We start from the raw sequence: 23,437 nt of genomic DNA, 5'->3' as shown, positions 1-23,437 counted from the left end.
CTTAGAAAATGTGAAAACAACGTATGGAAGGTTAACTGTAACCCATTCAAAGACAGATATCATTTCAGATTTAATTTCAGTTGTTTCACCTCTGGTTGACCTTGTTCATTGACGAGAGTCAACTTGCCTTAATGTTGCATATGGAATTGAGACCAAGTATACCCATCAAATTAAGCAGGGCAAATTCGACCAGGGCTTGGAGATGTAGTTCTGTCCTTATTTTGAAATCTTACATTCTGGTCTCATTTTTATTAAGAATACTTTGGTTTACTATTGAATAACCAGTAGTGTTGCACATTGTATATTGAAAAATATGGTCTCTGTATCTTACCTGTTTGTGCTGCTAGTCTCTCTTTCTTTTGAGGCATTGCAACTTTGAAATGTTAGCTTATTAGACCTTGCTGCTTTTCATCCAGTTTCTCTCTCTCAAACTGTCTCGTGAATCCACCCTGCAAGTTAGAATTCTGCCTCACAGGTGTAAGCTGCTATCATTGATCTTTTAACAATCAATACACAGTTGAGCAATTACCTGGCTTGAAGATTCAGTTGTTTCTCTCATTTCATCAAGGAGACCTGCACCCTTAACCCCATTCCCGCTAAACTCATGATTGCTTGACATCCTGATTCCTATTTTAACCAATATTGTAAATGGTTACCGCACCTCTAGCCTTTCAAAATGGTTATCAATACCTCATCCTCAAAAACCCTCTCAAGCACCTTTTTCAATTCCTGCCTGACCTCTGTTTGCTTGTCTGGTATACAGTCATGTATGGGCTGCAGTTTCCTCCAGTCCTGTAATGATGGGAAGGCCAAAACCACTGTCTTCAGCTCCTGCCACAAACTCTGAACCCTTGCTACCAACTCCATCTCCTGCCCTAACCAGTCAGATTGAAATAGACTGTAACCTCGGCATCCTATTCGACAATGGTCTGAGCTTCCGCTCTCATTCTCACTGTCACAAAGACCGTCCATCTCCACTTCCATAACATTGCCTCCATACCTCAGCCCATTTACTGCTTAAAAACCTCATCCATGCATCTGTCAACTTCAGACTGGACTGCCATTATTTACCCCACAGAAACTTCTTCTCATCCAAAACTCTGCCTACATCCAATCCTGCATGGTCCTACTTGCCCATTGCCCTTGCTCTCTCTGACTATATTTGGCTTACAGCCTCCATGCCTCAGATATAAAATTCCATCCTCAGTCCTCCCTATCTCTATTCTAGTCCTACAATTTTCCTCCCATGTCCCTGTACTCTATAGTCCTCTAATTCCTGCCTTTTCTGACTCCCTTCCCTCTGCCTCATCCCTCCGTTGTCTTCCACTCTCTGGAATTACCTTTCTAAATCCCTCTGCCTCTCCGTCTCCTTTTAAGATCCTCCTTCAGCCTACCTCTTTGGCTGGGCCTTTGGTGATCCCCCCTAATTTCTCCCTCTTTGGCTTGGCATCACCTTAGATCTCTGTGAAGGACCTTGGAACAACTTTCTAGGCCTACTAGAATTTATATTGCTCCTGTAATTGAGTCTGGATGTGCTAAAAATGGCTTGGTGTGCTTGATGCTGATGTTGAATGCCTAAAATGGGAAATGTTCCATTCTCCACTAATATCACATTGAAAAGCACAAAAATTCAAAATGAAGTCTTTTTAGGTATTCACGTGACTTTTTAGTTAGAGATGTGCACATGTTTAAAATGCTCGTGAGCCATTAATACCTACTTTATCCAGTCTCTTGACAGGTTTCTAGGTGGAAGTTTTGCGGAGAGCCTGTCTTTCTGCATTTAAATAAAAATTACAAATGGACGGCTTTGCTTTTCTTGGCAGAGAATCGTTTTAAGGGGAAGGTGGGCAGTGATGCTTTTAATTTCTTGTGTGCGCACAAGTCCCTAAATCTTTCCCACCTGATAATAAGGACAGTGGTGGATGGAGGGTGTAGAGAAGGTGGAAATTATCAATCCATAAGAGAAACCTGTTGTAATTTTACTGTTCACTTAAATCATCTTAGAGATTGTGTCTTAATTCAACCATGCGACAACCTGAGAATAAAGTTACTTTCCTGAAAGTAATGCTAGATTCTTACATGACCAGTACTTTTACCCTCAAGCAAAAAATGCTTTCCCCTTGATCTCGTTCCTTCTGCAAGTAATTTTGAGCAAATGTGATTGCTGTGGTGTTGGTCTTTCCCCTTTGTTTAGTGCATGGAGGATAAGAGAGCAAAGGTTTGGAAGGGAGAAACGATTAAGGGACTTGATCTTGATAGAACAGAGCACAGAACACCTATTTGAAGGATGAGCTTCTAGTTGGGGTAAAGGATTTATGTTAATGGCGGTGAGAGCAGAGTTATTTACTGAGAAAGGGATATTTCTTTATTACTAAGTTAGGGGAGAAGCGTTTGAAATTTTAAGGCAAAAGGTTTATTTTACCTCCACCTCAGTAAAGTACTTCTGATTTAATTTGAGATAGCACTTTTATATTCTGCTAACATGAGGTTTCTCAGAACTTATGTTACACTGATTAAGGTATGTGTGAAAGATCTTATCTTGATTTTTGGCTAGTTTGGGAAAAGCGCAGACAGATAAGCAGAATACAGGGAAAGACACAGTGGCTTACTATCAGATAAATTAAATGACATCAGCCTGCATAACTCAAATCCAGTGGGTGATGAGTATTTTTTATATTCGTTCATAGGATGTGGGCGTTACTGGCTAGGCCAGCGTTTATTGCCCATCCCGAATTGCCCTTGAGAAGGTAGTGGTGACGCTGCTCACTTCTTTGTAGTTTTTGAAATCCTTTCTTAAACTACGATACAGAGAAATAAATCTATTAATAGATCTTAACATCTTTATTAGTGACAAGGTATTGTTGGGACCACTTTACTTGGAATATTGAAATCTATACAAGGGACAATGCAGTTTTCGCATTCAACACAAATAATTCAAAGGTTTTATTTTTGAATCTGATACCTTCTGAAAGATCTACTTTTTTTAATTCATTAATGGGATGAGGGTGTTGCTGGCTAGCCCAGCATTTATTGCCCATCCCTAATTGCCCTTGAGAAGGCAGTGGTGAGCTGCCTCCTTGAACTGCTGCAGTCCTTGGAGTGTAGTTGTTAGAAAGGGAGTTCCAGGATTTTGACCCAGTGACAGTGAAGGACCAGCAATATAATTCCATGTCAGATGTGTGTGTGTGGCTTGAAGGGGAGCTTGCAAGTGGTGGTGTTCCTCTGCATCTGCTGCCTTTGTCCTTCAAGGTGGTAGAGGTCACAGGTTTGGAAAGTGTTGTCGAAGGATCCTTGGTGAGTTGCTGTAGTACATCTTGTAGATGGTACACACTGCTACCATGTGTGTTGGTGGTGAAGGAAGTGAATGTTGAAGGTGGTGGCTGGGGTGCCAGTCAAGTGGGCTGCTTTGTCCTGGACAGTGTCGAGCTTCTTGATTGTTGGAGTTGCACCCTTCCAGGCAAATGTAGAGTATTCCATCACACTCCTGACTTGTGCCTTGTAGATGGTGGGCAGGGATTGGGGAGACAGGAGGTGAGTTACTCAACACAGAATTCCTAGCCTCTGACCTGCTTTTGTCGCCACAATATTTATGTGGCTGGTCCAGTTCAGTTTCTGGCCAATGGTAACCCCTGCATGATGTTAGTGGGAGATTCAGAGATGATAATGCCATTGAACATCAAAGGGAGATGGTTAGATTCTCTCTTGTTGGAGATGGTCATTGCCTGGAGTCAATGGGAATCAGGGAAAAACTCTCCACTGGTTGGAGTCATATCTAACACAAAGGAAGATGGTTGCAGTTGTTGGAGGTCAATCACTTCAGTCCCAGGGCAGCACTGCAGGAGTTCCTCAGGGTGATGTCCTAGGCTCAACCATCAATTTACATGGCGCGAATGTAACTTGCCAGTTATCAGCCCAAGCCTGGATGTTGTCCAGGTCTTGCGGCATCTGGATACGGCCTGCTTCAGTATCTGAGAGTTGCAAATGGTGCTGAACATTGTGCAAATCATCAGCAAACATCCCCATTTCTGACCTTATGATGGAGGGAAGGTCATTGATGAAGCAGCTGAAGATGGTTGGGCCTTGGACACTACCCTGAGGAACTCCTGCAGTGCTGTCCTGGGACTGAATTGATTGACCTCCAACAACCATCTTCCTTTGTGTTAGATATGACTCCAACCAGCTGATAGTTTTTCCCTGATTCCCATTGACTCTAGTTTTGCTAGGGTTCCTTGATGCCTACTTGGTCAAATGCTGCCTTGATGTCTAGGGCAGTCACTGTCACCTTACCCCTGGAGTTCAGCTCTTTTGTCCATGTTTGGACCAAGGCTGTAATGAGGTCAGGAGCTGAGTGGCCCTGGCAGAGCCCAAACTGAGCGTCAGTGAGCCAGTTATTGCTGAGCAAGTGCTGCTTGATAGCACTGTTGACGATCCCTTCCATCACTGTGCTGATGATCAAGAATAAACTGGCCGGGTTGGATTTGTCCTGATTTTTGTGGACTGTACGTACCGGACAATTTTCACATTTCCAGGTAGATGCCAATGTTGTAGCTGTACTAGAATGGCTTGGCTAGGGGTATGGCCAGTTCTTGAGCACAATTCTTCAGTACTATTGCCAGAATGTTGTCAGGGCCCATAGCCTTTGCAGTATCCAGTGCCTTCAGCTGTTTCTTGATATCATGTGGAGTGGATCGGATTAGCTGAAGACTGGTACCTGTGATGCTGGGGACCTCAGGAGGAGGTCGAGATTGATGCAAATGTCTTTAGCACTGATGCACTGGGCTCCCCCATCATTGAGATGGGGTTATTTGTGGAGCCTCCTCTTCCTGTTAGTTGTTTAATTGTCCACCATCATTCATGACTGCAGGGCTTAGATCAGATCCATTGCTTTTGCTGCGTGCTGCTTCCGCTGTTTGGCATGCAGGTAGTCCTGTGTTGTAGCTTCACCAGGCTAACACCTCATTTTTAGGTATGCCTGTTGCTGCTCCTGACATGCCCTCCTGCACTCTTTGAAGCAGGGTCAGTCCGCCAGCTTGATGGTATTGGTAGAGTGGGGGATATGCTGGGCCGTGAGGTTACAGATTGTGGTTGAATACAATTCTGCTGCTGATGGCATTCATGAGGTGCTGTGGGCCCTGTTTTGAGTTGCTAGATCTGTTTGAAATCTATCCCATTTATCCATGGTGATAGTGCCACACAATATGATGATGGGTACTCTCAATGTGAAGATGGGATTTTGTCTCCAAAAGGACTGTGCGGTGGTCACTCCTACCAATACTGTCATGGACAGATGCATCTGCGACAGGCAAATTGGTGAGGATGAGGTCAAGTAGGTTTTTCTCTTTGTTCCTTCACCACCTGTCCCAGATCCAGTTTAGCAGCTATGTCCTTTAGGACTCAGCCAGCTCAGTCAGTTGTGGTGCTACTGAGTCATGCTCTTGGTGATGGACGTTAAAGCCCCCATCCAGAGTACGTTCTGTGCCCTTGCTACCCTCAGTGCTTCTTCCAGATGGTGTTCAACATGGAGAAGCACTGATTCATCAGCAGAAGAGGGGGGGGAGGGGGGCAGTAGGTGGTAATCAGCAGAAGGTTTCTTTGCCCTGTTGCCAAGAGACTTCTTGGGTCCAGAGTCAATGTTGAGGTCTCCCAGGACAACTGCCTCCTGACTGTATACCACTGTGCTGCCACCTCTGCTGGCAGGGATGGTGAGGTTGGTGTCTAGGACATGGTTAGGTATGATTCCATGAATATGCATATGTCAGGCTGTTGCTTGACTAGTCTGTGGGACAGCTGTCACGATTTTGGCACAAGTCCCCCCCAGATGTTAGTAAGGAGGACTTTGCAGGGTTGACGGGGCTGGGTTTGCCATTGTCGGTTCCAGTGCCTAGGTTGATACCGGGCGGTTTGTCCGGTTTCATTCCTTTTCTTAGATTCATAGCGGTTTAATACAACTGACTGGCTTACTAGGCTACTTCAGAGGGTATTCAAGAGTCAACCACATTGCTGTGGTACTGAAATCACACGTACACGAGACCTGGTAAGGACGGCAAATTTCCTTCCCTAAAGGACATCAGTGAACCAGATGGGTTTTTACAACAGTCGACAATGGTTTCATCGACACCATTAGACTAGCTTTTTTAATTTCAGATTTATTAATTGAATTCAAATTTCACCACCTGCCATGGTGGGATTCGAATCCATGTCCCCAGAGTATTAGCCTGGGCCTCTGGATTACTAATCTAGTGACGTTACCACTACGCCACCGTCTTCCCATGTTTATGTTTCAGCCTTTATATGCTTGAATAAATTTAGAAATGTAACTATCAGTAATTCGGAAGTTTCAGGAACATTTAATCTAAAGTAGTTACAAGTGCAATGCTGGAGTGTTGGAAGGGTTATCAGGGCTATTTACCATGGATCTGATAAGACTGCGAGGTGAGCCTTCATTCAGCCTTTAGTTGTTTTGCCAACAGTAGAAATGAAGCATGGTTGTGGGTCGTTATGGCATGCTGGTTTTAAAAGCACAAGATTGTCTAACTACCACCATCGCTAATTTTTTGAGGTTTCTGTTGAAGCTAGTGCCAGTTTCTTCTGTAGGTTTGCAACATAAAAATCGACAAAGCTATGAGTCCTGCAATAGTATGAATAATGTTTTGCAGGTGGGTCAGGTAAGATCACCTTTCTTTCAAGAGATATAGGAATTCTCAGAATTCTGTGACAGGCAATTTTTAAAATCCTGTCTCTGACCTAAAATAGATCGGCTTATCTTCTCTTCTGGTAACCTGAGCTTCCTTATATGTGCTTGAGGCATTGCGGTGATGTAAACATCCTCTGATACACTTAGTGAACATATCCAGCTCAAGAACATTGGGTTGTTTGAATACCAATAAAATAATAGGTTTTAGTCTCAAGTCTAGCCTAATTCACTGTTGCTTGGGATTGAACTGGAAATCTCGGGTTATCAGTATTGATTTCTATGTGCTGACACCTTTTCCTATTGTATTGATTGCCTCAGTGCTCCATTGGAGTGTAGATTTGTGGAAATAGGTTTGTCTGAACTTGGCAAATATGTGATGCCCTTTTCTTCATTATATTGTGAGCAGATGTCCTCATTTGATGTAGGTATTGTTCCCTTTTGGTTGCCTCTTGGGAGTGCGATTGTCTGCTGTTTTATTTTGTTTACTCTTTTAATTTTGTGTGCGTTTCCCCCCCCCCCCCCCCCCCCCCCCATCCACCCATTGTAACAGGATTTTTAGTTGCAGTTGCCTGTCCTTTTACTTATGATCATGAGACTCCTTTCTTCCTCTTATTTGCTCTATTCATTTTTAATCCATCTTTTCAGCTTCCTGTAGCTTTTTGTTTTTGCCTGTTGAGCTTACCTTCCTTATTTTTTCAAAATGCAATTGATTTGAATCTAGGGATATCTTGATAATTAATACCTAATTTATTGGTGTGATAACATTAGAGGTTGTTGAGTGCCTTCTTAAAAGGGTGTTTGGATTTGTACATTTTGTAATGATTACCTTTTTGCTATCTGTTGCTATTTTATTTCTTCAAAATTTTTATGAACAAATAGTTTTAAATAAAATAAAAATCCTTTTGGTGAGTTTGAGAGCAATCATGTGACCCTTGGCCATAAGTTACTAAGTACTGCTAGTTTAACTCTTAAAACAAAACAGCATCTATGAACAAGGAACATTAATCTAACAGAATTTGATCTAGATGGTAGTAATGCTTTGGAAAATGAATTATTCTCGAATCTGGTGAGCACCCCCCTGCCCCCAATCCATATCATATATATATATTTATATTTTTTAGGAACAAAATATGGCAGTGACTGGTGGCTTGGCCTGGTGGAATGACTTCATTGTTTTAGCCTGTTATAATTTGATTGACCAACAAGAAGAGGTAAGTGAAGAACATTTGACCAGCATACCAATGCTTAAATTGACTCCCAATTGCGGTAAAACCATTACTAGAGAATTGATTGTGTGCCCATTACATTTCCCAGTCCTCGGACCACAAATTGCCAGATTAGTGTGTGTAGGCTAAAGCTATTTCGCCAGTTATTTACAATAAAGTAATGTACAGAAGCAAAAAGACGTGTAGCAAAATAGTAAAACAATACCCAACAACAACAGGACAAGGATCAGTACACAGATCTTTTGTTCTCTGTAAGCCATATTGGGAACTAGCATTTCCTTTGAATGAGAGGCCCCATCTGCGATCCCGGGTGGACATAAAAGATCCCATGGCACTATTTCGAAGAAGAGCAAGGGATCTATCTCTGGTTTCCTGGCCAATATTTATCCCTCAATCAACATTACTAAGAACAGATTATCGGTCATTATCACATTGCTGTTTGTGGGAGTTTGCTGTGCACAAATTGGATGCACGTTTCCTACGTTACAACAGTGACTATGCTTCTAAAGTACTTAATTGGCTGTGCAGTGCTTTGGAATATCCTGAGATTGTGAAAGGCGCTATATAAATGCAAGCCTGTCTGTCTTTTTTGTTTTAAACAGTCATGTTTTCTCATTCATCTTCAAAATGAGATGATGCATGTGGGTGGCACAGGTTTCAGTTCACCCGCAGGCCTGTCTAAACTAATGCCAGAGATCAAGATAACGAGAATCCCACAGTCTTGCTAAATCCAAGGGCCTTTGAAGTTGATGCTGACAAACACTCGCAATCAAAGGCGCAATATGTTGGGACTAGATAGAATCCTAAAGAGCAATTAATCACACGTAGTCTGGATCGTGAGCGTTCTCCCAAAGCCCTGACAGCTGAAAATCCAATTTTGCACTTCGAGCAGAACCTTTTTTTCCTAACTAAATCAATCATTTAACCTGTTTCCTGCCTTGCATTTTGAAATACAGCAAGATAGCCACCTCCATATTGACATCATCTATTTTTAAATATGTAGTTCTGCTACTCACTTGTTATGAGTGACCAACAAGAGGAGCTAAGTGAAGAATGTTCGCAAAATGAAAAATCTTTTTTCTGAGGATCTTGGAAGATGTGACCATCGCTGTTAGTAGTCAGAATTATAAATGTAACAATTTTAAAAACTGTTGAGGATAAGTGTGCCATTCTACACACTTGTACAAAAAATTGCTTTGTGAATATTTTGCTGTTTTCCAAAGTTAGCAAGTTTTACAAATGCGTGTGTCTTTCTTGATCTGATTTGGTTGTGGGAGACGAGGAATCGTTTTTGTTTTTTACTGTTCTAACAATCCTTTGTGCAGAAAACATTCGCGTTAGAATTTATGTTAAAATTTCATACTGAACTTGTAATTTTTATATCCATTCTATTTTCTTTCCAAACCAGCTGAGACTTTATCTCCGGTCATCCAACTTGGACAATGTTTTTGCTCATATTACCAAAGTGCAATCGGAGACTTTGTTAATAAATGTCTTCAGGGACATGGTGATATTGTTTAGAGTAGACTGCTCTATCTGCTTATACAGTATTGATCGGAAAGATGATGGGTGAGTAGCCAGCTTTGTCCTCCCAAGTTTCTGCCAGCGTTTAGTGCTATTCTCCGAAGTGAGGTAGATCAACGCGTGTAGACTTTTGAAACATTGGTTTGTGGTTAGGGCATACCTCTGTTAGAGCAGTTAACTATTGTATTATCACCAGACACTGCACCCACCATATCCAACTTAGGGCAGTGCTTTAAATGGGCATTAATATTTCCCTGCTTTTGAGCTGCGCTTAATTTATAGCCTAGCATTGCAAAATTACATAATGTGTGAACAGGAAAGAAAAATCTAGCTGAACTGTAGTATTAACATTTTATACAATGTGAATTTGATTTAAGGAATTAAATTTTATCTCTAATTTCAGTGAAAGATTCTAGTCACACCTCCCCTCCTCCTCCTCCTAGAACAGTACCCACTGTTGTCTGTCTCCGTAATGAGCAATAAACATTTACATTTATTGGAACTGACATGCTGGAACAAACCAAGTTTTGAAGGAATATAGATTGTATAGTACAATGTGGCTTTATTCATACATGGTGCATCAAAAATACTAAAAAATTGTACTCTCTTTTGTTATACACTTGTTTTTCCTCACTTACATGTGGCCCGTGGGGCTGCATTATGTAGCAATGACTGGTTGTGCCTCAACTTGCTGACTTAGGTATTACCCTTTGCCCATCTTATCATGGTGTAGGTGTTTATGCATCGTGTTACGACCAGGAGAGAAAGGTGTCTAGGGGTCTTTCTCAGCCTTCGCCTGGTCTTATTGTAACAGGGTTTAATTTTAAGTGTTTTGAGCTTCCCCTTGGTGAATCCATGTTCACCACTTTCCAATTATAAGACAAAGAAATGAACATAAACAGGCTTTCTTAGGTTTAAAGAAGAAAAGTGAAATTTATTAAAACTTGAACTCTAATTTGGTTAGCACCTACGGATACACGCCGCACCCCAGCTAGCATGCATACGCGATACGCACATGCAAATAGAGACAAAAAAAAGCAGAAGAAAAATTGTGGAGAGATTTGAGACAATCTCTGAAGAGGGATTTTTAACTGTGCTTCGAGCTCACTGTATAGTCCTTGATTGTAGGTAGTTTTGCTTTTCGTTGGGGCCCAGTATTCTTCTTGAACCTTATTCACTGTAGGAGACTTTTCTGTCTTCGGGTTCATATGTCTTCAGTGCTTTCCGAAGCTGGTGAGAGAGAGATGAGAGCAGACAGGAGAGAGGTCTTTTCCAGTCCAAGAGCAAACAGCTTTCTGAGTTCACATTCTCTGTGGCAAGTTCAAATTCAAAAAACTCCCAACAGCCAGTTAGTCATATGACTAAACTGGTCTGACCACATCTGTTTGTGCATTCGGTCATCTTAGCAGTTAACCTGGAATGCTAACCTTTCCATCTTCAACGTCTGGTAATTAAAAGTCCCATTGTGAATTAAATTGGAGCAGGGAGTGGCCCTTTTGTCCTTTCCAAGTACTGTCTGTTACTATGCAAATGTCTTTCCAGTCAAGGGTCTGGTGGTTTTTTAAAAAAAAAACTATTTCTTTCTTTACTCCAGTAACAGTTTAAAAATCAACGTTCATGTGGCGAAATTAATGTGTCTCATTCTTGGCAGCTGGGGGCCTGCATGACAATCGACATACTGTATATCATGCTAGTTTAAATGAGATACTTTAATTCATAAGTAATTTGTAAATTGCAGGTATATTGCACTTAGATTTTATTTTGCATCTACAAGCCAAAGGACATGCCTCGCTCACTGGTGCAATTGCAGGTTTTGCTGGCTACTTGCCGAAATAAGTTACCTGTGGAACATAAAACACTTTTTAAATGTAATTGTTGCTCTATTATAAACTGCACTTAACTCTGTTTGAATAGAAAACAAATGCAGACCCCTAATTTGAATTACAAATGGGAGCTTATCTTCCTTGAGTATGGATGTCATACCTTTATCTTTCAACTCCCCTGGACTATACAGGAATTTAAAAGCGAATGAGCAATCCCTCTGGGACTTCCAGTAGAAAGCACACTAACAGCAGCCTAAAGGTGACCTTGCTGTGTTTGCTCCCCTTTTTCTCCACCGCCATATTTGCGCTGATGAGAGGAAATCTTTTCCTGGGCTTCTAGCAATGTAGCTCTTGGATTATCAACAATCATGAATTTCCTTCTATCTTTGTGAAACGTTCTCATTTTTGGTCCAGTTGAGATTGGGTGGGCAACAGATTAAATTCAGTGTCTAATCATGTTTGTAAAGCAATGAGGAATGCCAGAAGCCTGTTCCTGGATAACGCTTTTGAATAGGTCATGCATTTCTTGATATCTATGGCATAATGGGTGAGCTGAGATCATGCTGTTCTCTGTTCGTGCACAGACTAGTACTTTGAAGGGTAGACACCACTTTTTTAAATGGAAAAAAAAATGAATAGCAAGCCAAAAGTGTGTATTTCTTGAGTAGCTAGAGAACTTGTAAGGCTGGAAAATTATTTTTTGCGAATCTCCTGTTAGCAATTTACAAATTGAATTAAACAACATTCAGCTCTAAGTTTAACAATTTCTTTGAAACCAGTTCTGCAGCTTATAATTTGTAAGTATTAGCATAAGTGCTTGTACACTTTAATCTGCAAGAAGGTTGTATTGAGAAATGAAAATTGCCAAATTCTTCAGTATTAGTTATTTGTGCTTGACCACAGAATATTTCTTGGGTTTTTTCTTAAACTATTTCAAATAAATGTTGTAGGCTCCGATATTTTAAAAACAGCGATCAGCTGTTTAGCTGATATTTTGGCTTGCAATTACATTCTTAGAACTCTAGCAAATCATTGCTCCAAAGACTGGATTTTTTTTTCCTAAAATATACTGAACCTCCATATGCTAAATCCTTTAGCTCTGTTTGTAAGGAATACAAGAAGCTGTTGAATTATTTCTCAAACAGTGCAAAATGCATCCTGTATTAGGAAAAAGGTCAATGGTGCATTAGGGAGTGCTCTTTGGCTAAATCACATTGGGGAGTTCTATCTGATCCAGAAGTGCTTTGATGTTGACATTGGGTGAAATGGAAGCATATTCTCTTACCAGATACTAACCTTTTTTTTAAATAGCAAAGTTTAAAAAAACTTGGATTTACTCATTTCATAAAGTATATATGGGAAAATAAGGCATTCAGAAGTCTGACTTAAGTTGAGAAGATTTACAATGCTGTTTTTAATCTAATTTTTTTTTCTTTAAAATTTTAGCCCTAACCCCACTGCCAATGTTCAGGTTCTGCAGGAAGTATCCATGTCGCGTTACATCCCACACCCTTCACTTGTGGTATCAGTAACTTTGACCTCTGTGAGAACAGAGACAGGCATCACCTTGAAAATGCCACAGCAGGTACCAGTTGAAATGTATGCAGTTCTGATGTCAGTATTTTGTATAGTCATGTCAATTTTCCAGCCAGCATTTTAATAAATTTCTGCCAGAAATGCACATGGCAGTCCAAGATGTCTGGGATTAGGATTTTTTTTAAACTTTATTCTGATTTTTATGTTAGTGATTTAGATTGCTAATATTGGGCTTGATTCACTAGCCTTTGAGATAGGACATACTCTTCCTTTAAAAGCTCCAAAAATCATTTTATTTTCTGTAAAGTATGGTACTAAATTTCTGAGTAGAGTGGAACCTTAAGTGTTCGCCCTAATGGAGACAATCTCCGTAATGGATATTAGAGAGCAAAACTCATCAAATTATTCCACACTGTTGCTTGCTCTGCTTTTCCCCATCCAGCCATCTCCGTCGTTGCCACCAGACTCTCATTTGTTATTCCCATTAAGGAAATGGGAACCTGAGGGCAGTTTCAGATAGGACAATTTCAGGCCAGGGAACGGAAGGCAGAAAATTAGCGAGTGACTCGGAAAGACAGCAGAAGCAACGGTTAAAAAATGTGCAGTGCAGGAATTTGGCAGTGTTAAAAGTTATTTATTTAAATGCAAGGAGTATAATAAATAAAGCCAATGAGCTGAGGGCACAGATAGACATATGGCAACATGATATCGTTGCTGTAACGGAAACTTGGCTTAAAGCGGGGCAAGAATGGCAGTTCAGCAACCCTGGATATAGAGTTTTCAGGCGGGATAGAGACGAGGATAAAAAAGGAGGGGGTGTAGCATTATTGGTCAAGGAATCAATAACAGCTGTGAAGAGAGATGATATGCTAAATGAATCATCAAATGAGGCCCTATGGGTGGAGATCAGAAATAAAAAAAGGGGCAGTCACACCACTAGGAGTGTACTATAGACCCCCAAATAGTGAGAGGGAGATAGAGGAATAAATATGTAAAAACAGTAGGGCAATAATAGTTGGGGATTTCAACTACCCTAATATCAACTGGGATACAAACAGTGTGAAGGTCACAGAGGCCACAAAATTCTTGAACTGTATTCAAGAGAACTTTTTTTAGCCACACGTAACAAGTCCAAAGAGAGGGGGCGCAATTTTAGATTTAGTCGTCAGTAATGAAGCTGGGCAAGCAGGTGAAGTAGTAATCGGTGACCATTTTGGAGATAGCGATCATAATACAGTTAGTTTTAGCATAATCATGGAAAAGGGCAAAGATAAGGCAGAAGTTAAAGTTCTAAATTGGGGTAAGGCAAATTTTACAAAACTGAGAGGCAATCTGGCAAAAGTGGACTGGACACAGCTACTGGAAGGACATTCAATGGCAAACCAGTGGGAGGCATCCAAAAGTAAGATTCTACAGGCACAACGCAGGCATGTCCCCACAAAGATAAAGGGTGGTACGGCCTATTCTAGAACCCCTTGGTTATCTAGAGACTTACGGGGTATGTTGAAGCAGAAAAATAAAGCTTATGTCGATCACAAAAAACTTCATACTTTAGAAAGCCTAGAGGAGTATAGGAAGTGCAGGGATGAAGTAAAAAAGGAAATTAGAAAAGCAAAGAGAGGACATGAAAAAAGTATTGGCAGGTAAAATCAAGGGAACCCAAAGATGTTTTATCAGCACATTAAGAACAAGAGGATAACTAAGGAAAGGGTAGGGCCCATCAGAGAGGTACAAGGGAACTTACCAGTGGATGCAGATGGTATGGGCAGGGTTCGTAATGAGTTTTTTTGCCTCTGTCTTCACAAAGGAGAGGGATGATGCAGACATTATAGTAAAAGAGGAGTGTGAAATATTAGATACGATTAGCATAATGAGAGAACAAGTTCTAGAGGGTCTGACATCCTTGAAAGTGGATTAATCACCAGGGCCGGATGGATTGCATCCCAGGTTGTTAAAGAAAACCAGGGAGGAAATAGTGGATGATCATCTTTAAATCCTCACTGAATACGGGCGAGGTGCCACAGGTTTGGAGGTCTGTGAGCATTATACCATTGTTTAAAAAGGGTGCAAGGGATAGGCCAAATAATTATAGACCGGTCTGTCTGACCTCGGCGGTGGGTAAATTATTAGAATCAATTCTGAGGGACAGGATCAGGGATAGTGAGCATGGACTTGTTAAGGGAAGGTCATGTCTTACTAACGTAATTGAATTCTTTGAGGAAGTAACAAGGAGGATTGATGAGGGTAATTTAAGTGGATGTGGTCTACATGGATTTTAGTAAGGCATTTGACAAGGTTCCACATGGCAGACTGGTCAGTAAAATGAAAGCCCATGGGATACAGAGGAATATGGCAGGTTGGATCCAAAATTGGCTCAGTGACAGGAAACATAGCGTTGTAGTCGACAGATGTTTTTGTGAATGGAAAGTTGTTTCCAGTGGTGTTCCACAGGGTTCAGTGTTGGGTCCCTTGCTGTTTGTGGTATATTGATGATTTGGCCTTAAATGTGGGAGGCATGATTGGGAAATTTGTTGATGACACAAAAATTGGTCATGTGGTTAATAGTGAAGAGGATGGCTGTAGACTCCAGAATGATATCAATGGTTTGGTTGAGTGGGCGGAAAAATGGCAAATGGAATTGGATCCGGAGAAGTGTGAGGTAATGCATTTGGGGAGGGCAAATAAAGCAAGGGAATACATGATAAACGGGAGGATATTGAGAGGGGTAGAAGAAATGAGAGACCTTGGACTGCATGTCCACAGGTCCCTAAAGGTGGCAAGACAGGTAGATAAAGTGGTGAAGGCATATGGAATGCTTTCCTTTATTGGCCGAGGTATAGAATACAAAAGCAGGGGTGTAATGCTGGAACTGTATAAAACACTAGTTCGGCCACAATTGGAGTATCATGTACCGTTCTGTTCGCCACATTACTGGAAGGACATAGTTGCTCTGGAGAGAGTACAGAGCAGATTTACAAGAATGTTGCCAGGGCTTGAAGGTTGCAGCTATGAGGAAATGTTGGAGAGGCTAGGGTTGTGCTCCTTAAAATAGAGGAGGCTGAGGGATGGCTTAATTGAGGTGTACAAAATTATGAAGGGCCTAGTTAGAGTAGACAGGAAGGGCCTGCTTCCCCTAGCAGAGAAGTCAATTACCAGGGGGCACAGATTTAAGGTGATTGGTAGAAGGATTAGTGGGGACATGAGAGTGGTGGGTGTCTGGAATTCACTACCAGGAACAGTGGAGGAGGCAGAAACTCTCAATTCTCTTAAAAGGTACCTGGACATGCACCTGAAGTGCTGTAACCTGCAAGGCTATGGACCAGGTGCTGGAAGGTGGAATTAGATTGGGCAGCTAGTTTTCGGCCAGCATGGACATGACTGGCTGAATGGCCTCCTGTGCTGTAATTTTTTTATGGTTCTATGGAAATTTGCTTTCTCACCAGATCAATCAGATGATTTGCTACTACAGCTTTCTCCTGCACCTTACCAGGACTTAAATATGTAGCTCTGTATTGATTTATAAAGTTGACAGCTCCTGAGATCAGCACTGATTTGTTGGAATTAAGTATAATACTGCCTTTGATGCTCACTTCTGTAGCTGGAGACTCCTAGTTGACATTGAGCAAGTTGACTCCTCTGCCTGCTCCCTAGAGTCTGTGGCACGTTCAGTGATAAAGTTGCAGCAAAGTGCATTGGGGAGCTGACTGGCAAATCAGCTGTTGCAGTGGCAATTGCTGGTAGGAGGATCATGCTGACTGTCCAGGTCTTCTATTTTCTAACAATTTTGATCATCAAATACCTGATTGTGCATATAATTGAGAATCTGCTATATATGCAAAATGAAAGTGATGTATCATGATTAATTTTAAAGGAAAAATTCTGTGGATGTTAAATAGACCATTGTTGAACATTTTCCTTTTTAAGAAGCATTTACAAAGATCCTTGGGCCTCTTGAACTTCTCTTAGAAAACAATACAATCTATGGAATTGCCCTGTAATTCTAAAAGTAATAAAGGGAGATATTGGTATGCTTCCTGGTGGCTCAAGGTCACTCATTCCCTGTTTCTGCTTTAGAACTGCTGAATTAAGGCAATCCAAGTGCAAAATTCCGTGAGGTTTTTTTTCCCCATCTTCCCATCCTGAGTTATTGTGGGGTCATGGCAGGAAGGATTCTTGATTTTTAAAAAAATAGCTGTTCCCACAATGAAACTAACCAACAATTCTAAATCATACATTGGATTGATGAGGAATGTCTGAGACACCAGTAACTGTACAGAGACATTTCTTTCTAACTAGAATGATGGGGAAATTCTGTACACTGACCTTCCCTTCAAATCAGTGGATTGAAGGTGAAGCCCTGTTAACTATTCAATCAGAAACCGTGCTCATAAAAGTAGTACTAAAATTGCATAACCAGTCCTTCTCCGCATTTTTTGGGATTGTATTAATTCCATCATAGTTGGTTATATGCTTCAAATTGTCTCTGACCCATTTGAAATGCATTGAGAAGGGAAACTGATGACAATTAATAATTTTATTTTCAATGTATTTTTGAATTGATTACTTGTAGTAAACGTTTATGGCTGTACTAGTGTTTTTTCACAATTTTTTTTCTTCAGGCCTCTGCTGCAGAGAGTATTATGCTTAATTTAGCAGGTCAGCTTATCATGCTCCAAAGGGATCGATCAGGTCCTCAGGTGCGAGAGAAGGATAGCATTTCTAAACAAAAAAAGTTGGTAAGTAAATGCACCAGAATAATTGCCAAGCAGATTACTAGGAAAACATTACTTGTACTTTAAATGATTCAAATTAAATTAAATTCACGAGGGTGTTTTTAAAATATTCTGAAATATCATTGGAATAGATATTTTTTTGCATTACTTTAAATGATCAATTGGTGCTACCTAACTTCTGTTATTGTTCTTTCTCGTGACAAGAATTTTGTTTTGTCTTTTAGCTCCCATTCTGTGCTCCAGTCGTACTTGCCCAGTGTGTTGAAAATGTATGGACTACCTGTCGATCCAATAAACAGAAGCGTCATTTGCTAGAAGCTCTCTGGCTTAGTTGTGGAGAAGCAGGAATGAAAGTCTGGCTCCCTCTTTTTCCCAGAGACAATCGCAAACCACATTCCTTCCTTTCTAGACGGATCATGTTGCCCTTCCAGATCAATATCTATCCTCTGGCTGTGCTATTTGAGGATGCCTTGGTCCTTGGTGCAGTGAATGAGACTGTGCTCTATGACAATTTATATGTGCACAACAATGAAAAAGAACCTTTGGAAGTTCTATTTCCTTTCTGTACTGTTGAGAGGACCTCACAAATCTACCTCCATCATATTCTTCGCCAGCTCCTGGTCCGAAACCTTGGTGAACAGGCTCTGCTGTTAGCTCAGTCCTGTGCCACATTACCATACTTCCCTCATGTACTGGAACTGATGCTTCATGAGGTATTGGAAGAAGAAGCTACCTCCCGGGAACCTATTCCTGACCCATTGCTTCCAACTGTGGCAAAGTTCATCACGGAATTCCCTCTGTTTCTGCAGACTGTAGTTCACTGTGCTAGAAAGACTGAATATGCCTTGTGGAATTACCTTTTTGCTGCTGTAGGCAACCCTAAAGATTTGTTTGAAGAGTGTTTGTTGGCACAGGACTTGGACACTGCTGCATCTTATCTCATCATCCTACAGGTAAGAAGTATACAGGCCAAATCATAAAGTAATCTTCATAGAAAAGCAGCCTTCAAAGCGTTTGTTTTAGTTTTGTAGGAGAATTTTGTTATGAAATGTACTGTAATTAGAATGTTGAACAGATAGCAACATGCACTCTAAAATGTTGAACAGGTAGCAACGTGCAATGTGGAGAGAATCAAAAGGCTGCAATCCAAGCATGTATACAAGTTGCAATGTTTTTTTTTACGAGGAATCGATGTGTAGCAAGAGTAGCATTAAGCTATGATGTCCTACTATGAAAGCCAAAATCTCAAAGTCTTACTTTAATTCTGAAACCTCTAAGGAATAGAAATATATTTACAACGGTGGCGCAGCGGTTAGCACTGCAGCTTCACAGCTCCAGCGACCTGGGTTCAATTCTGGGTACTGCCTGTGCGGAGTTTGCGAGTTCTCCCTGTGACCGCATGGGTTTTCGCTGGGTGCTCCGATTTCCTCCCACAGCCAAAGACTTGCAAGTTGATAGGTAAATTGGCCATGCCTGCAGCTCCTATAGTTGATGCTTTTTCTTCTAAATTAAAACTGATTACAATTAGAAGTTTGATATTGGTTTTAAGTTAGTTTTTTTGCCGTAGTGGCTAACCACTGTATTTTTGTTCCACTTTATTGCATCCTTTTTATACCTATGTATCCCTGCCACAGAAAGAAGTAACAAAGTGATTCCTGATAACGCAGCCGGCCACTGACGTCATCAGGCTGCGCGAAGGTGCGCACATGCACAGACTGTCTCCTGCTCTCTGTGTGTGCGCAGCATTCCGGCTTGCCAGGACTGGTTAGCGCATGCGCTGATGACGTCATCACGTGATGTGTACATCTTCAGGCAACGCGCCTGGTTGGCCTCTGCGCAAGCGCTTTGTGTGTACAGCAATGCAACGCCAACGGGTATTCACCCACGTGTCAAGCTCCACTCACCCCACCCCCCCCCCCCCCCCAGCTGCTCTCCTTGGCCGCTCCGCTCTTTTGGCCGCTCTGCTCCCCCCCCCCCCCCCCCCCCTCGCTGCTCTCTCTGGCCGCTCTTGCTCATTCAGCCGCTCCGTTCCGCTTGCTCCCATCTCTGACCCGCTCACTCGCTCTCCCCGTCTCCAGCCCGCTCCGCTCTTTCTGCCGCTCCCCACCCACCACCCCGGCCCGATCTGCTCCCCCCCCCCGTCCTGATCCGCTCCCCAGTTCCACCCCCCCCCCTCCACCCCCGTCCCGGCCTGCTCCGCTCCACTCCCCCCCAATTCCCTGTCCCCGGCCCTGGCCTGCTCGCTCACTTGCTCGCGCTCTCCCTCCCACCATTGTGTGCTGCCATGTGTTTAGGTTAGGTTGCCTTCGTGCGATTATTTGAGCAGTGCCATCTTTAGTCCTGGCAGCTGCCTGAATTCACAGACTGAGACATTTTAGTGGCACATGCTGCATTTGCGCATGTGTTACTGCAGCGCCACCCAGTGGTAACATTGTCAGCAAATGCAGCCAAGAAGTAATCCAGTCTGAATTGCGCTACTTTTGTAAATGTATCATTTCGATATTCATCTGTATACACACCTGTCAGTATTTGTTATTGAAACAAATTATGGAAAATTCTTGTGTCAGTCAGTTGACTATTTATATTGGTGCGCTTAGGGAAGAGTGGTGGGGTGGGTAGATGAGAGAGGAAAGGAGAGTTTTACAATCTGAGTCCATTAAAATTGGATATAAATCTCAAGGCATTGCTCAAAGAATATTTACTTTGGGAACTCTGGCAACTTCTGCCATGTATTTGAGTTCGGTCTTCACAAAGGAGGACACAAATAACCTCCCACTAACGTTAGGGAACCAAAGGTCTAATGAGAGGGAGGAACTGAAGGAAATTAGTATTAGTAAAAAAAAATAGTGATAGGGAAATTAATGGAGTTAAAGGCTGAAAAATCCCCAGGGCCTGATCATCTACATCCCAGAGTAATAAAGGAAGTCGCAATGGAAATAGTGGATGCATTGGTGGTCATCTTCCATAATTCTATTGACTCTGGAGCAGTTCCTACAGATTGGAGGGTGTCAAATGTAACCCCACTATTTAAAAATGGAGGGAGAAAAGAAACAGGGAACTACAGACCAGTTAGCCTTGCATCAGGGAAAATGCTAGAGTCTATTATAAAGGATGTGATAGCAGTACACCTGGAAAGCTTAGACGGGATTGGGCAAAGTCAGCATGGGTTTACGAAAGGGAAGTCATGCTTAACTAATCTACTGGAGTTTTTTGTACGATGTAACTAGTAGAATAGATAAGGGAGAACTAGTGGATGTGGTATATTTGGATTTTCAGAAGGCGTTTGATAAGTTCCCACATAAGAGGTTAGTGTGCAAAATTAAAGCACGTGGGATTGGGAGTAATATACTGGCATAGATTGAGAATTGGTTGACACAGGAAACAGAGAGTAAGAATATATGGGTCTTGTTCCGGGTGGCAGGCAGTGACTAGCAGGGATCAGTGCTTGGGCCCCAGCTATTCACAATATATATTCATGACTTGGGTGAGGGAACTAAATGTAACATTTCCAAGTTTGCAGACGACACAAAGCTGGAGGGGAAAATGAGCTGTGAGGAGGATGCAAAAAGGCTCCAATGTGATTTGGACAAGTTGGATGAGTGGGCAAATGCATGGCAGATGCAGTATAATGTGGATAAATGTGAGGTTATCCACTTTGGTTGTAAAAACAGAGAGGCAGATTATTATCTGAATGGTGATCGATTAGGAAAGGGGGAGGTGCAACGAGACCTGGAATTCCTTGTACACCAGTCGGTGAAAGCAAGCAATTAGGAAGGCGAATGGTATGTTGGCATTCATTGCAAGAGGATTTGAGTGCAGGAGCAAGGATGTCTTACTGCAGTTGTACAGGGCATTGGTGAGACCACGTTTGGAGTATTGTGTGCAGTTTTGGTCTCCTTACCTGAGGAAGGATGTTCTTGCCATGGAGGGAGTACAAAGAAGATTTACTAGGCTGATTTCTGGGATGGCAGGATTGACTTATGAGGAGAGATTGGGTCGACTAGGCTTATATTCACTAGAGTTTAGAAGAATGAGAGGGGATCTCGGAAACCTATAAAATTCTAACAGGACTAGACAGGCTAGATGCATGGAGGATGTTCCCGATGGCTGGGCAGTCCAGAACCAGGGGTCACAGTCTCAGGATACGGGGAATGCCATTCAGAACAGAGATGGAGAGAAATTTCTTCACTCAGAGGGTGGTGAACCTGTGGAATTCTCTACCGCAGAGGGCAGTGGAGGCCAAGTCATTAAATATGTTCAAGAAGGAGAGAGATATATTTCTTAATGCCAAAGGGGTCAAGGGATATGGGGAGAAAGCAGGAACAGGGTACTGAATTAGATGAACAGCCATGATCATTTTTGAATGGCAGAGCAGGCCCGAAGGGCCAAATGGCCTACTGCTCCTATTTTCTATGTTTCTATAAGGGACTCTTATCAAAATTTGCAGATAACACAAAACAATGGAGCATGCTTAACTGAATAGTTATTTGCTATGATCACAAGGAAGAGAGCCTTTAGTTATGAAGAGAGCGTAGAGAAACTGGTGCATGTTTCATTAGAACAAAAGATTGTGAAAACTGATGGAGGTGTTCAATATTATGTAGGGTTTTGATGTAAACAGGGAAAAAACTATTTCCACTGGTTGGTGGGAGGCTGACATAAATTTACACCAATCACCAGAAGTATGAAGGGGCGGTTAAGGGAAATTTCTTTATGCAGAAGGGCATTAGGACATGGCATTTCCCACCAGGAGGAGTGGAGGAAGCAAAACTCCATATACCTTTTAAAATAGAAGTGCATAAATATTTGAAAAAGAAAACATTAGAGGTATGGAGAAAGGACAGTGGATTGAAACTAAATGGATAGCTCACTGAGATGTTAAAGTAAATGATGCTATAACTTTCAGATGTTTGCTGTGCTTTATAGGTTTGTCATTTAAAGATATGTTCTACACTACTCCCTCTACAACACCCTCCACCCCTCCACCCACCCCCCACCCCCCACTATTTAGTGATGTTATACAGTGAGAAGCAGAGCCATACAGACTAGGACGATCCTGAGTTTGAACCATGCTCATTGGTGAGTTAACTGATCTAAACTAGGGCAATAACTGGGTCATTACATATGGTCTCAGTGCCCCAGGTTAAATTGGAGTTAATTTTGATTTTTTTTTTATTTAGAGATACAGCACTGAAACAAGCCTTCGGCCCACCGGGTCTGTGCCGACCATCAACCACCCATTTATACTAATCCTACACTAATCCCATATTCCTACCACATCCTCACCTGTCTCTATATTCCCCTACCACCTACCTATACTAGGGGCAATTTATAATGGCCAATTTACCTATCAACCTGCAGGTCTTTTGGCTGTGGGAGGAAACTGGAGCACCCGGAGGAAACCCACGCAGACACAGGGAGAACTTGCAAACTCCACACGGGCAGTACCCAGAATTGAACCCGGGTCGCTGGAGCTGTGAGGCTGCGGTGCTTGCCACTGTGCCGCCCCTGATAACTGGTTGTGGTTTCTGCTCCTGATCTCTATGCAACCTCTGCTGGAAAGTACATATACGAGGACATTGAAATAGAACCATTTTGCCACCTGCCATCAAATAGCTTTCTGGTACTCAATGTGAGGCTAGTGTGTGAACAACTGACATTTTCGTATGGTCTTGAAGCCACCTATGGGGTCATACGCAATTAAGAAACCATGTCCCTGGGGAGGGGTGAAAATTGGCAGGCAAAGAACAAATGTGATTGAAGTAGCTCCTTGGTTAAATGCTCTGCCACATGCGGCATTGAGCTATTTTTACCAAGAAAATATAAAGTTTGATGTGGGGTTGGGTTAGTGAACTCAGCTGGCCACAGCAATCCAGGCTAGTAGATTCCCCCTATGCAGAC

At 42.0% G+C, this 23,437-nt stretch overlaps 1 protein-coding gene across 1 annotated transcript in view; it reads left to right on the top strand.

Annotated features, from left to right (window-relative positions):
* The window catches only part of LOC137361465 (guanine nucleotide exchange factor subunit RIC1-like), a 64,808-nt gene that overhangs the window by 10,309 nt on the left and 31,062 nt on the right, over positions 1-23,437 (top strand). The window contains exons 6-10 of the mRNA XM_068026325.1: positions 7,816-7,905; positions 9,329-9,489; positions 12,714-12,852; positions 17,423-17,539; positions 17,761-18,489. Coding sequence (XP_067882426.1) covers positions 7,816-7,905; positions 9,329-9,489; positions 12,714-12,852; positions 17,423-17,539; positions 17,761-18,489 — 1,236 coding nt within the window. The remainder of the gene's footprint in view (positions 1-7,815; positions 7,906-9,328; positions 9,490-12,713; positions 12,853-17,422; positions 17,540-17,760; positions 18,490-23,437) is intronic.

Source organism: Heterodontus francisci, unplaced genomic scaffold, assembly GCF_036365525.1.
Source record: "Heterodontus francisci isolate sHetFra1 unplaced genomic scaffold, sHetFra1.hap1 HAP1_SCAFFOLD_1318, whole genome shotgun sequence".
NCBI lineage: Eukaryota > Metazoa > Chordata > Chondrichthyes > Heterodontiformes > Heterodontidae > Heterodontus > Heterodontus francisci.
The sequence above is the reverse complement of the archived record's forward strand: the minus strand, read 5'-3'. Positions and strand labels throughout refer to the sequence as shown.